Below are 15,894 nucleotides of genomic sequence, written 5' to 3' on the forward strand. Positions count from 1 at the left end.
TGAACAGTTAAGTTTTTAATGGACTATAGACCATGGTCTCTCTTTGGGGGCTTTGCTTGCATGGTGGGAATGCTGATGCTTTATGCTAGAATAATTTGAGGGAGGGAGAAGGGGAGAGTTGATGCTGCTTATGCATGGGAGGGAGGGAGTGGACTTTTGGGTTTTTACACTTTTCCTGTCATTCATTTTTTGGGGGGGGGGTTCTTCTGTTTTCAGGATATCTGCGGAGAGGAAGAATTTCAGGTTGTAGATTGTCTACATTCTGAAATTAAATGGAGCTATTGAACTATCTGAATTACAAATACACTGTACATCTCTTAGTGCGATTGATTTAGTCCTCCCATCTGAAGACTAAAATTTAGACAAGCACTCCCCCCGTACAAAAAAAATTGATTCTGCTCTGATGTGCTATGGCTACCCTCCCTGACACTGTGTGCTGTTGTGCCAGCAACCTGCCATGAATTTCTGCCCTTTGATGTCATTCTCCCAGCAATGAATTAGCCCAGTTCAGTATGGAGAGGCTGCCTTTGAGGGCTAATCTTGGACAGGCAAGGTTAAATAGTGGGACCACTCAGTGCTGAGATGAGGTACTTTGGCCTCAGTCTGGCCTGCAGAGTGCTGTGTTTACTAGGGACAGGCAGCCGATGCTCCACAGGTTGACAGTCCGCTTGGTGGATGCGATCAAACTGTTGACTCCTGCTACTTGGCTGAGCATTTCTAAGCAGAGACTTTTCTATAATTACAAGCGTAAACCATGAAGGAATCTCAGAGCCAGACTGTTAGGACAGATGCTTAAACAGGAAAGGCAATAACGATACAGACAAATAGGATTAATGCAGATGGGATAAAGGTCTGCATGTACATGATGAGTTGATGGGTTTGCTAATCTTCATCCAAACAAACAGGGGCTTCCGTCAGGGTGAGTCAGTAAGATCCAGGCAGCGTAACACTGAGCACTGCAGCCAGACCTCAGTAACAGCCTTAACACATTGTGCCAAAAGGACAGAGCCTGAGCCCACAGCCCAGTGCTGAGCTGCTGGACAGGCTCATTTTGTCCCACCCACACTGGCAGTCTCTCTATACTGGGCAATTCATTCTAAGCACTACCAGTTTCCTGAATATAATGCTTTCATTAGCACTTATTCCCGGGAGTGCATTCTGTGTGCTATGCTAGGTACAAGTATTAGAAATTTTGTGGCTATCCCAGCTACCTGATTACTTGTATCATCAGAGTTCTGTTTGACATAAACTTCCAACTCCTGTTTCTCCTTCATTGTTTTCTCCAGCTGTTCATTAGCTTGTCGGAGCATCACTTGCAGCTTCTTCACCTGTAGAGTCATCAATCAGACAGATATCTCAGAGGGAATTCAGCGTGTGCAAACAGCAAGAACTTTCAATATTTCTATGCACAATTTATGTGGAAAAGACTGCTGATCTAAGAAAATATTGTGTTGTTTTTAACAAACAAGCATCTGTTTAAGTTTCTTGACTAATGATCCAGGAAATCTTAATTTGTTTAATTTGAAATAAAACTTATTCACCATTAAATGAACATGCAGTCATTAGAACTTGCCTGGCTCAATATCTACTGCCCTTGTCTGGTTCAGTCAAAGTGTAACTCCAGACCTTGAGAGATATGCCTGATTCATAAATGCCCTAATAAAATAATCCAGCAAGTCCAGGGTAGCAACTTGGGTAATGATCATTGGACTTGCTAGCAATACCCACATGCTACAAATGAAAAAGGCACAGGAGAAATATGGAAAGAGTGATCACAAAGGCCCAGCAACATGTGGAAATACACAAAATTGAGTGAGTGAGCAATACAAAAGTACATATATTGAGTGAAGGATGAAAAAGGACACCATGGACACCAGGAAACCAATAGAAAGTAGTTTTAAAAAGGGCTGCAAAAGCGCCAGCATGAAGGAAATTGGTTACATATAGAAGACAAAATGAACACTGATGCTATTGCCAAGCATAAATACTGGCTGGCTCTGGTTAGCCTGTTGGAATATTTCCCTGCTGCAACTTCCATGCATGTTTACTTTATATCACACAATATGTTTACAGATCATTAAACTTGTTATAATATCAGGCTTGCAAATTCAATCAAATCTTATTTGAATGGCCTGTTTTGATGCACAAAGTGATGTGTCAGCAAGAAAGCCCCCCCCAAGGGCCTGACAGTATACCTGGAGACTGTGCACCCCAGCAAGCAGATGCTCTTACTGACATCTTCAACATTTCCCTGGATCAAATCACCATCCTCACAGGATTCAAGACCAACACCATCATCCCAGTGCCCAAGAAGCCGACTGTATTCTGCTTCAATGACTACCGTCCCTTGGCACTGACCTCAGTAATATCGAAATGTTTCGAGCATCTGGTCATGAATTGCAATAAATCCAGCCTTCTCACCACACTGAACTTCTCCCAGTTCACAGATGATGCCATAGCCTCCGCCCTTTACATAGTCCTGTCCCACTTGGATAATGGTGTCTCTGATGTCAGAATTCTATTCAGTGATTTCATTTCTGCTTTCAGTATAATCATTCCCAACAAGCTGGTGGAAAACTTTTCCATATTGGGTCTCAACACTGCCCTCTGTAACTCGATCTTGGACTTCCTGACGAAGAGACCACAGACAGCAAAATCCCTGGCTCCAACACGCTGCGTACCAGTGTGCACCCCCCCCCCCCCCGGCCAATGGTGGGGCCTGCACCCCTGGTCAAAATTTCTGTTACTGTGAATAGTTAAGTGAGTAGAAGATGAACTGATCTCCAAAGGCCATAAAGTTAAAGATGAAACATTCTTTTCAACATTTTAAGCAAGATTAGTGTATTATTTTTGTTTTGTACAATTTTAGAGTGAAAAAAGGAAAGTTTGGGAACCCCAAGAGATTTGAGCTCTCAGATAACTTTTACCAAGGACTCAGACCTTAAATAGCTTGTTAGGGCTATGGCTTGTTCACAATCATTGTTAGGAAAGGCCAGGTGATGCAAATATCAAAGCTTTATAAATACCCTGACTCCTCAAACCTTGTCCCAACAATCAGCAGCCATGGGCTCCTCCAAGCAGCTGCCTAGGACTCTGAAAATTAAAAAAAATGATGCCCACAAAGCAGGAGAAGGCTATAAGAAGACAACAAAGCATTTTCAGGGAGCCGTTTCCTCAGTTCGTAATGTAATTAAGAAATGGCAGTTAACAGGAATGGTGGAGGTCAAGTTGAGGTCTGGAAGACCAAGAAAACTTTCCGAGAGAATCGCTCGTAGTATTGCTGGAAAGGCAAATCAAAACCCCCGTTTGATTGCAAAAGACCTTCAGGAAGATTTAGCAGACTCTGGAGTGGTGGTACACTGTTCTACCATGGAAGAGTCATCAGAAGAAAACCTTTCCTTCGTCCTCACCACAAAATTCAGCGTCAGAAGTTTGCAAAGGAACATCTAAACAAGCCTGATGCATTTTGGAAACAAGTCCTGTGGACTGATGAAGTTAAAATAGAACTTTTTGGCTGCAATGAGCCAAAAGGATTTGGAGAAAAAAGGGTGCAGAATTTCATGAAAAGAACACCTCTCCAACTGTTAGCCACAGGGGTGGATCGATCATGCTTTGAGCTTGTGTTGCAGCCAGTGGCACAGGGAACATTTCACTGGTAGAGGGAAGAATGAATTCAATTAAATACCAGCAAATTCTGGAAGCACACATCACACCATCTGTAAAAAAGCTGAAGATGAAAAGAGGATGCCTTCTACAACAGGATCATCATCATCAGGTGCCGTGCCCAGTCTGAGCTTTGACTGCCTTGGCCCACACACTCCTGTTTCGGGTCAAGTGGATCAATTCATTGATATTCATTTCCAGTTCTCTGGCTACTGTCTCCATCATCATTTGCCTTTGTCTTTCTCTTGTTTTCTTCCCTTCAATCTTTCCCATAATTACCGTGCATTCTAACTCCTCTTTCCTAATCACATGTCCAATGAAGTTACGTTGCCTTTTCATGATCTCATACATTATCTCTTTTTGTGTTTGCTCTGTTCATGACATTCTTGTTAGAGATTTGTTTCGTCCATGATATTCTTTGCATCCTCCTCAAAAATCACATCTCTGCTGCTTCAATTCATTTCCTCATGTTGCTAGATATTGTCCAACATTCTGAGCCATATAACATAACTGGATAAATGTAACATTTCAGTACTCTGAGGCGGGTTGTCACGCCTAGTTTAGTATTGGTCAGTATACTCTTCATTCTCGTAAAGGTGTCTTTTGCCATCCCTATTCTTCTTTTAATGTCCAAGTCGCATCTGCCATCTGTTGTCACCCAGCTTTCTAAGTAGCAAAAGTTCTGTACTTGTTTTATGTCTTCCCTATTTATTCTCAGTCTGCAGATAGGATTCTCCTTCTTTTTGGGTATCACCATACATTCTGTCTTTTTGCAATTGATAGATAGACCCATTTTTGCACGTTCTTCAACAATTATATCAATTAAGTTTTGTAGTTCTTCCTCCGTACTTGCAATTAAGACAGTGTCATCTGCATATCTGAAATTATTGATGTTTTCACTCCCAACTTTGATTCCCAAGATGTCTCTTATTTTTTGTAATATTGTCTCACTGTAACAAATCATTAAACAAATCAGGGGAGAAAAGACACCCTTGTTCAACGCCTCTCTTGATTTTCGTAAACTGACTCACTTCTCCATCTATTCTTACAGCAGCAGTTTGTTCCCAGTACAGATTTCTGATTAGGCGGAGGTCTTTCGAATCTAGATCTAGAGTTTTCTGTAATATTTCAAATACCTTATTGTGCTTCACTTTATCAAATGCTTTTGTGTAGTCGATAAAACAAACAAACAAATCTTTCTGCACTTGAATAGCTCGTTCTGATAGTATCCTTAACATCAATATTGCGTTTCTTGTACCTTTGTCTTTCACAAAACCCATTGTTCTTTGCCTATTTCAGCTTGCATCTTACTTTTAGCTCTTGTCATCAAAATTCTTAGAAGCATCTTGGTGATATGACTCATTAAACTTATGGTCCCATGTACTTCACATTCTATTGCTCCAGGTTTCTTATGAAGAGTGATAAATCCTGATTTTTTCATCTCTTCTGGTATTATTCCAGTCTCATAAATGTCATTGATTAAATCAGTAAGTTTTTCAATTCCATAATCTTCAAGGGCGATAATTTGTTCTATTACTAATTCATCAGGACCTGCTGCCTTTCCTTTCTTCATCTTATTTATTGCATTACGAACTTCAGATTTTAAAATACTTGGACCTTCAATGTTTTTCTTAGCTTCAGGTTTTTCGCCTTGATCGTCTTCAAACAATTCCTGAATATACTCAGTCCATCTGTTCATAATCTCATCCTTCTCCATGATAATGGTACTGTCCTTTGCTTTCAAACATTCACCTGAAGAACAGAGGAGCTTTTTACCAGTGATATTCTTGATTTGTTGATGTAACCTTTTTGGATCAGTGATAGGGATTCTTTCTATTTGTTCACATTCCTGGTTTAACCATTCTTCAAAGTTGCTGGTGAACGCAGCAGGCCAGGCAGCATCTCTAGGAAGAAGTACAGTCGACGTTTTGGGCCGGGACCCTTCGTTCTGATGCTGCCTGGCCTGCTGCATTCACCAGCAACTTTGATGTGTGTTGCTTGAATTTCCAGCATCTGCAGAATTCCTCATGTTAACCATTCTTCTTTGGCTTTTTGCCATAAGCTTTTAACTTTTTTTTAATCTAAGGACTTATATTCTATTGGATTTGCTTTCTTCCGTCTCCTTTCTTCCATTAGATTTCTGATTTCATCTGTCATCCATTTATTCTTTGTGCTTTTTTTCTTTTTTAGGAATCACTGACTTTGCTGACTCTACTAAGGCATCCTTTAGAGAGTTAAATTTCATTTCTACATGATTGCTATCATCTTCAACAGATTCTATTTCTAGATTTTGAAATCTATTCCTTACTTCAATTGTAAATTTTTGTCTTAAGTTTTCTTCTTTAATTAATTGCAAGTAGTCAAGGGATTCTTCAGGTTTCTGCTTCTTTAGTTTTTTTAAGTTTTACTTTTACATGACATACTACTGGGTTATGGTTACTATTACAGTCTGCACCTGGATATGTTTTGCATTGAGTCACTGAGTTTCTAAATCTTTGGTTTATAGTAATAAAGTCAATTTGATTTCTAGTGTTATCACCTGGACTTTTCCAGGTCCACAAGCGTCTTGGATAGTTTTTAAAGTAGGTATTCCTAATGACCTGATTATTCATCTTGCACCATTCTACCCATTTCTCACCTTGTTCGTCTCTTTCCCCTCGTCCAAATTTTCCTATGGTATTTCCATCAGCACCTTGTCCTACTTTAGCATTTAGATCTCCCATAATAACAATATCTTGACGTTTGCATCCATTCTTTGCTTGTTCAAGCTCTTCATAGAATACAACAGGATAATGATTCTAAACACATTACAAAAATCCACAATGGACTACCTCAAGAGGTGCAAGCTGAAGGTTTTGCCATGGCCCTCACAGTCCCCCGACCTAAACATCATCGAAAATCTGTGGATAGACCTCAAAAGGGCAGTGCATGCAAGACGGCCCAAGAATCTCACAGAACTAGAAGCCTTTTGCAAGGAAGAATGGGCGAAAATCCCCCAAACAAAAATTGAAAGACTCTTAGCTGGCTACAGAAAGTGTCTACAAGCTGTGATACTTGCCAAAGGGGGTGTTACTAAGTACTGACCATGCAGGGTGCCCAAACTTTTGCTTCGGGCCTTTTTCCTTTTTTGTTATTTTGAAACTGTAAAAGATGGAAATAAAAAAGTAATCTTGCTTAAAATATTAAAGAAATGTGTCATCTTTAACTTTATGCCTTTTGGAAATCAGGTCATCTTTTACTCACTTAGCTATTCACAGTAACACCAGAGATTTTGACCAGGGGTGCCCAAACTTTTGCACACCACTGTATAATAATGCCAATAACATGATACTGCCTCCCATAAACAAGCATCTCACACTTAATGTCAACCTGTCAAACCTCTGGCCAGGTCACTCAGGGTCCTTGTTTGGCTGTTATTATGTTGTGACTGTGTGCAGAATCATAATATGTGTGTTGTGTGTGAGTGACCGTGTTTGCATTTTGGCTCCAAAAGAAGGATGTTTCGTTCAGCTGAGTACATGTGTGTGGTTGAATGACAATAAACTTGATGTGCACATTCTTTCAACTTAATACTGGACAACCACTTTGTACAATGAGAAAATTTAAAACCTGCTTAGGACATCTTTGTCACTCAATTACAATGTCTAAATTAAAATCACAAATGTAATACATAAAAATAATATTGATGAATAGACTGCACATCTCAAATCTTGCACAGAATACAACACTAAACAAAACAAATCTCCATTCCCTTGCATCAGGAGTCATAATATTTTTAAAAGAGAATAGAATTTTTTCACAAAAGCATAGAAGTTCATTATACAAACCAAAATTTAAATCTTGGTTGAAGACAAAATTAAAAGTAACTTGTATCCACTGTGACCCATTGGCTTTCAAGTTAAATAGTAAAACCAAGGTGAGAATTGCAGGGGATGCTGGCTGAGATAGGCAGTTAATTTTCAAGATTCAAGACTGTTTAATGTCATGTCCAGTGCATAAGTGTAAAGGATAACGAAATAACTGTTACTCTGGATCTGATACATAGAAAAGCAGCATACAAAGATCCTCACCACCCAGGCGATGCTCTTTTCATGCTGCTGCCATCAGGTAGAAGGCACAGGAACCTCAGGACTCACACCACCAGGTTCATGACAGTTACCATCCCTCAACCATCAGGCTCTTGAACAAAAGGGGATAACTACACTCATTCAAGGACTCTTATATTGTTATTTCATGCTCATCATTTATTGCTATTTACTTGTATCTGCATTCTCCTTAATACCCAGAGACTAGACTGACATCTACATCATTTATTATATTGTAATTTGTCCTCTGTGCCTGTTGTCTTGTTTATTATTTATTGTACTGCCCTACACTGTTTTGTGCACTTTATACAGTCCTGCGTAGGTCTGTAGTCCAGTACAGTTTTTATGTTGTTTTACATAGCCTTGTGTTGTCTCACTTAGTCTGGTGTAGTTTTGTGTTGTTTCATGTAGCACCATGGTCCTGGAGGAACGTTGTTTCGTTTTTACTGTGAACTGTACCAGCAGTTTATGGTCAAAATGACAATAAAAAGCGACTTGACTTGACTTGCACAGTTTGTTTACAGCTTACAGTTACTGTTCTACACGTTTGCTAAGTAAAGAATCTCAGGGTTGTATGTAGTGACATGTACTCTGATAATAAATTTTACTTTGAACTTCAATAGAGCACAAAAAAATTATAAGATAATGAATACAATAATATAAAAACAATGAATATAAATATGCATAATTAGCTTATATACATAGATTGCATATACAAAGTGATGTTAGGCACGGGGTGTCTGTACATAGGTGACTGACAGGAAATGATAAAGGAGTGGTGGTTGGGGGTGTGGAGGGGTGGGTTTGTGGATGGAGGTGCTCATTAGCCTTACTGCTTGGGGAAAGTAACTGTTTTTGAGTCTGGTGGTCTTGGCATAAATGCTACCTGATGGAAATGGGACAAACAGTCCATGAGCCGGGGAGGTGGTTGGGGGGGAGGGGGGGGGGGAGGGGTGATCTTTCATGATGCCTTTTCCCAGCATCTTTCTGTATACATATCCTTGATGGCAGGTAGGCTGGTGTCAGCGATGTGCTGGGCAGTTTTGACTACCCGTGTTAGAGCCTTCCTGTCCACTACATTGCAGTTTCTGTACCATGCAGTGATGTAGCATATCAGGATGCGCATCTGTAGAACGATGTGAGTATGGATATGCAAAGTCCAGCTCTCTTCAGCCTCCCCAGAAAACAGAGGGATTGGTGAGCTGTCTTGGTTGTCACTTTGTGAGGTGGTGTCGTCCTTGTGGGATGCTGGGTTTCTATGTGCAAGAGTTTAAAACGAACATCCAGATGGCCATCAACAAGTTATACAGATGTAAACACGAACAGGACAGGGTAAGTAAAGTGTAAGGGCAGCATACAGGCTTTATCAGTGAAATATTGAGCATAAGAACACAATACTACAGGTCACCACACTACAAAAAAGATTGTGACAGCATTAAAGAATGGACTATGGAGAACTGATCTGAGGACTTTGCAATTTTTCTTATCTGCAACAGTGAGGAAAAAATTGGCTGATTGTACTTGTTTTCTGTGAAAAAGAGAATATTGTTAGATTTAATCAAAAACTAACTGCACTAGGAAAGTTAAGAGGACTGAAATATTGCAGATAGAAGTCCTATTTTCTTACAATGAAATATAACTGGTCAAATGACTACAGGAGAATTCAAAGAGTGGCACTTTACTGGGCTCTGTATTAAGAAGATACAAATAGGACCAGGTTGGGTAGCAAAATTTGGCTTAAATGAACTTGATGGGCCAAATGTGTCAAAAAAGTTGTTGTTTCTATTTTTATATGTTCTCTAATACAGTTATAGATATCGAAGAGGCATTTGATATGGTTTCATGCAAAAATAGCAAAAAAATGTGGAATAAAAAATAGATGGGTTTGAAGCAAGAAATAGGCTATTTAACTCCATCTACTTGCCTTCATTCCACGTCCCTTCCTATCTCAGCCAACAAAACTTCCAATTTGATCGGAATTTGATATCAGTTAACCACCTAAATAGATCTTAATATTTAGTCAAAATAATGTAATCTTGTTCTGTGAACCCTCTTTGGTAATCCATCAATGACAGAAAATGATCATTTGATGAAACAATGTAGCTTCCTTCCTAGTCCAATCTATCTAATGTCTCAGAGCGAAGTGGTCCAAATGAGCTCTAAGAAAGTTTTGTACAACCGTGATGAAGCCGCTGCACCTTGGTATTCCAGCCCTGATACTAGATTTTATAATTCTATTAAATTCTATAATTACTTCATGTTTCAGTCTATTATCTTCCAGTGATTTCAGTACCTGGGCCCCTAAGTTCTGCCTGCTATTCCTAATATCTCACTGTTTTCCCAAATTAAACTTCTTTTAACATCTACTTACTCCACTGAACCTATCAATGCTTATTTTGGTAACTGTGATCTATTATACAACCAAGACAGCAGGGATACTAGCTCTTCAGTCCAAACAGTTCATGCTGACCAAAGTATTCAGTTATGCTAGTTTTAATTGTCCGCATTTGGTCCATATCTCTACCCAAATTTCTTTAAATTGTTATTGTACTTGCCTTAACTACTTTATTGGCAGCTTGTTCCAATATGTACCACCTCCTGCATAAAGCTGTTCCTCAGGTCCCTTTTAAACCTTTCTCCTCTCACCTTAGACCCACACTCTCTAGTTTCTGGTTCCTTTCCCTTAAGAAAAGATTGTGCATTCATGCACACATGATTTTATATACTTCTATAAGACCATCCTTCAGTCTTCTACATTCTAGAAATAATTCCTTGCTCACCAAAGCCTCCCTGTAATTCAGGATCTCAAGTCCTAGCAACATTCTCATAAATCTTTGCACTCTTTCCAGGTTAATGACTTCTTTCTTACAACAAAGATCAAAACTGTATTCAATATTTCTTATAAGAAGGGTTACCAAAAACACACAATCAACACAATATTGAATTATTTGTGAACAAAAACATTTTATGCAGAGTAGGTGTGGCACATGACAAACCACTGCAGTCTATTTAAACGCAAACAACATACTGGGTTAACTCATTTTATACACAGGAATACATACCCAAATTTGCTAGGATGCAATAATTAGTTGTGAGAATAGTACCAGGAACCTGCAAAAGGATACTAGTTTTATGGATGAATTAAACTGTAGTAAATTAAACTCAAATTGGGAAGCCATCCATTCTGGATGCAACAACATTTTAAGTACTTCATTTAAAACCGAGACGTCCAGGTGCTAATGTAATAGCTTTGAAGAAAAGTAATTGAGATAGGTAGTGGCGATCATTTCAAAATGAAGTGGAATACAAGTAGTACTCAGGTTGGAAACATTTTTCAGTTTGAATTAAGATATCAATTTGGAAAGAAACCACTTTACCATCTCTGAGTAACATCATTAAGCATACTTTAAGGCAGGGGTAGAAAAACATTTGAAAAGCAAATGATTAAAAGGCTATTCCACATAGATAGACTGAGAAGTTAAGGTTACTGTCACATCAATTTTGGTATTAAAAGTACTTTCAAAACAGAAGTAATTGGGGAGAAAAAAAAACCAGGATGAAGATTTTAGGACAACTATAATTACATTTAAAATAACACACAGAAAGCATTCTTAAAAAGAAAGCCTCACTGGCTGCATTGCATGAAAGGATCAAAGTATACAATACCTCAAGAACATAAATTCACTTCTGTCTTTGGAATCTTTCTAAAATAGGATTCATTCTGAAATTAGTACTAAAAGGTGATGATGTAAACATTTCCATTAAGAACAGAATCACATATGTTGACTATATTGCAGAGAAATAATTATCTTGAAACAATCAGTCTCACCTGGTCCCGGGTCTCTGCTTCCTGCACTTGGATTCCTTGCAGTTGCTTCTCATAATTTGAGCACATATCACAGCGACGGCCTAATTTGTTGCCAGCATTCTGCACCTGAAAAAAAAGCACACAATGAATGCCAGGGAGAATGGATAGCATGTAAATACAGACATAACTCAATAAAAATATCATTCCTAATTTACGCAACACACACAAACTGCTGGAGGAACTCAGCAGGCCAGGCAGCATCTATGGAACCAAATTAATTTTGAATAATTATTTCTACCTTATGATCTAGTAGGCTATGTGGTCTTTTGAGTCCAACTAGATCATGGCTCATCCTTCATCACAAATGTTTTATTCCTGCTCTATGATCAAATCCCTTGTTTATTTTGAAAGGAACATGAAAATAATAAAATGATTAAAGACAGGATTATGACAGACAGTTTGTAGCTGGCAGGCCAAAGAGCCTGTAACTGCTGCACCTCTGACTATGAACACTGCTCCTGTCAGTATGTCATCAACAAGGCTAAATATTATTACAGCAAGAGAACTTTATTCTTCACTCAATTCCTGTTGCACATCCCAGTATACAACTTTTATTCCTCGTTATCTGTTTCAGTTTTTAGTAATTTGTTACAGAGAAAGAGGCTAAATTGAACATCAACATTTCCCAGCTCCTCAACTTCTCTGAATTTCCTAATGAAGTGAAACATCCCACTAACTACACTCTGCCCACCTCACCTGCTGTTATTGTTGAGTGGCATGGAGTCCTCATCGACTCACAGTGACCCTGTGGATAGTGTAGTTGTCCATAGGATTTTCATGGCAGAATACACATGTAGATTGCCGGGCCTTTTTTCCACACAGGTACTGATGCTGCCCAGGTTGGGACCTAGTCTGATTTGAACTCACCCCCCACCCATCTCAAATTCTAGTGTTGAGGTCATTCTACTACCAGCCCCCCCCCCCACCTCGTCTACCAAACCACAAAAACACTGTACTCCACCTACAATAGTTTTGCCACTCAGCTAAATCCCATTTAACTTTCTTTGTATCCTCATCACTAATCATATTCCCATTTCATTTCATGCCATCAGCACATTAGGGAATTACATTGCTTCCACACCCCCACCCAGATTATTTTACGGGCTGAATAGTTGGGTCCCCAGCATCAAGCTCTGAAGACGTTTATTACTGTTGCTATGTCAACTAACTCTTAACCCAGACTCAGTCTGGTATATAACCCACAAGCTTTGTTCATCAACCTCCAGTGTGGAAGACCTTCAATAAAGTTCCCCATCATCTATTTCTTCTCTATTAGTCTTTATATCACTGCCTTGCCTAGCTCAGGAAACAGGCCCCTGAAATACAAGTTTTCTTGACAGTATCCCCAAAATGAGCTACAGGGTAAAGGTGAAAATCCTTAAACTTTGTTTCATCATTTCTCTCAGCCTTAGATAACACCTGCTTTTTTGATTAAATCACTCTATAATAATATTGCAGAGAATAACTAACTGTCACAAACTACAGGACTACTAACTCACCATGTCATAACAGAGTTCAAATACTTACATAGCAAAAATGCCAAATCCTGCAGATTTGTTAAGTTATAATCACTATAACCCATTATACTAGATAACAAAGATTTTGCTTCCTGAATATTTTTGGGTGTACCTTATCGATTTTGGGCTGCTGATCATGAAACTCACATTGAAATTTCCCCATCATACACAACTTCTTTTTTCAATTCATAGTTCAAGTCAATTAAAATGTTGTCCACAATGTAAGTTGAAAAGTTTTCTATCTTGTCCAGGCATGCCTAGGCAGGGTGGTGCTGCAAAGCAGGACAGGTCTTAGAAAGGCTATAAAAGCATTATACACACACGCCGATCTAGCATTGCATTTATATGTATATCAGTTTGCGATCATGTTGATGCACATGCTCTACTCGCATAGCATATTGTGTGTACTCATAATAAAGTGACAATATTTTCTGGAGTATTTGAGATAGCAAAGTCTCGTCAATGTTGTAACGACCACGATACTTCCTGTAATATTTGTGGCGAGTTCATGATTAAATCTCAGAGCATGACTTCTCTTATTAAGAAAGCCTATGAGCTCTACTTCGGGTGTAAAATTTGTGACCAAGACAAAGCCTGGGCTCCTCGCATTTGTTGGGTAATATGCGGTTGATCTTAGAGCTTGGCTCAGAGGTACTCAGAAGTCAAAGCCATTCGCTGACCCAGTAATATGGCAAGAGGATCATGTGACAGACTGCTACTTCTGTCTGATCAGTGTGATTCCTCTGCCAAAAACAAGAAATCCATTGAAAACCCCAATCTCCCTTCAACCATGCCACCTGTGACACATGGCCATAGTCTTACAGTTCCAAAGCCACCAGAGAGATGGAGTCTAGAGGAGGTAGATGAAGATGTCATGATGCACAAACCAGGAATGGAAAAGGACATTGATACTGATAGAGATGTTGAACCCTTTATGTTGAGTGAGCCTCATTTGATAACTTAAATGACCTGGTCAGAGACTTGGGTTTGTCAAAGGCAAAAGCAGAATTACTAGGTTCAAGACTGTAAGGATGAAATCTGCTGTCAGCAGGCACGAAAATTTCTATGAAGAATTATGATATTTGAGACAGATGTTTTCCGGAATAACTGATGCCAAGATTAAGGAAGGTGTTTTTGTTGGTCAACACATCAAACAGGTCATCGGTGACAGGCAATTCAAAGAACTTCTAGTGGGACCGGAGAAAATCGCATGGAATTTTTCTTGGCAACTACAGAGCACCAAACTACGTGCAGCAGGTTGACAACATGCTTTAAGCATACAAAACCATGAAGCGCAATATGTCACTAAAGAATCATTTTCTGCATTCCCATTTAGACTTCTTCCTTGCAAAACTTAGCACTGTCAGTGACGAGCATGGTGAAAAGTTTCGCCAGGACATTGTGGTCATGGAGAAATGGTATCATGACAACTGAAATCAATCAATCAATACTGGCTGATTATTGTTGGGCACTTAAGCGAGAAGCCTCAGACACTGAGTACAAACAAAAATCATCAAAACATTTTTAGCTTCGTTGAACCATTGCAAAGTGTCAGCGCCATGATTCTCCAAAACCCAGATCAACACGTTGACGTCGTGTGGAAGCTTGTGTGCTTCAAGGACTCCATCAGGCGATGCCAACTCAGGGCCACCCATGTTGGAATGGCTGTGGACGAGATGCCAAAGATCAATCCAACCCTGGCTCCCGAATGGACAGGCTCACATCTGCCCCTCCCGTGCCACCTTAGAAGGGTGCATGCCGTATGAAATAAGCAGTGTAATGCAATTAAATGCATTATATTCAATAAAAGTTAATTTCTTGTTTCTCTAAATTCCTACGTAATACAAGCAGGAATTATATTTGCATTTGAGCTTCAAGCGGTCTATCATAACCAAAAAATTTCTGTGGAAGCAACACTTCTGAAAAAATTTGCTGTCTAGTGTTATTAGGAAATACGAGACAGCACAGCTATGTTGCAAAATTTAATTTCTCTTGACCCAAAGGTAAATCATGGGGATGGAGAAAAGGAATTGGAGACAAAATAAGTTTGGTGAATTGGTGAAGACCAGTACAATAAGCAAAACAAAAGACCTGCTAAACAGGAAGTCTTTAAAAGTGCAATGTCAAGAGTTCAGGGCCTGCAATTTCCTGTTAGGGTGAAAGGCAAGGCTGACAGGTTTCAGGAACTCTGTTGGACAAGAAATATTGAGATTCTAGTTAAGAAAAAAAGAGGGAGGAAAACACTAAACAATTAGGAGCTAGGAAATTTCTTAATGACAACAACTCTAGCAGTGCACTTAAGAGAAGTTAGAGGACAAAAAGAATGAGAGGAATCTGGCCTGCAGAGTGAGGCAAAATTCCAAGAAATCTATAGGTATACTAAGAGTAAAAGGCTAGGAAACTAATAAATGAAAACAGATACAGATGTGCGTGCAGACACACGCACACTTATGCACCAAATGAAGAGCTCTGGAAAAAGCTTTGAATATTTTTGATTTGGTATAGACCCATTTAAGATTACAGGGAATACAAATACAAATTCCTGTTGGAAAACCGATTGAAAATGTTCAAAAGTGAAGACTTGTTAGAAATAGACCATAAGACATAGGAACTGAATTAGGCCCATTGAGCCTGCTCCACCATTCCTCCATGGCTGATTTATTATCCTTCTCAATCCCAATCTCCTGCCTTCTCCCCTGTAAGTTTTGACACCCTAATCAAGAACCCATCAACCTCCACTTCAAAGATACCCAATGGCTTG

The 15,894-nt window shown here is 39.3% G+C and overlaps 1 protein-coding gene across 3 annotated transcripts in view; it reads right to left on the reverse strand.

Moving 5' to 3' along the window:
- The window catches only part of rabep1 (rabaptin, RAB GTPase binding effector protein 1), a 129,929-nt gene that overhangs the window by 42,336 nt on the left and 71,699 nt on the right, over nucleotides 1-15,894 (reverse strand). For 2 of the 3 annotated variants that reach the window (XM_072242926.1, XM_072242925.1), the window contains exons 10-11: nucleotides 11,578-11,682; nucleotides 1,212-1,328 (exon numbers count right to left, since the gene is read on the reverse strand). In XM_072242926.1, coding sequence (XP_072099027.1) covers nucleotides 1,212-1,328; nucleotides 11,578-11,682 — 222 coding nt within the window. The remainder of the gene's footprint in view (nucleotides 1-1,211; nucleotides 1,329-11,577; nucleotides 11,683-15,894) is intronic. The other variant, XM_072242927.1, reaches the window with a different exon arrangement.

This window comes from Mobula birostris, chromosome 25 (assembly GCF_030028105.1).
Source record: "Mobula birostris isolate sMobBir1 chromosome 25, sMobBir1.hap1, whole genome shotgun sequence".
Taxonomy (NCBI): Eukaryota; Metazoa; Chordata; class Chondrichthyes; order Myliobatiformes; family Myliobatidae; genus Mobula; species Mobula birostris.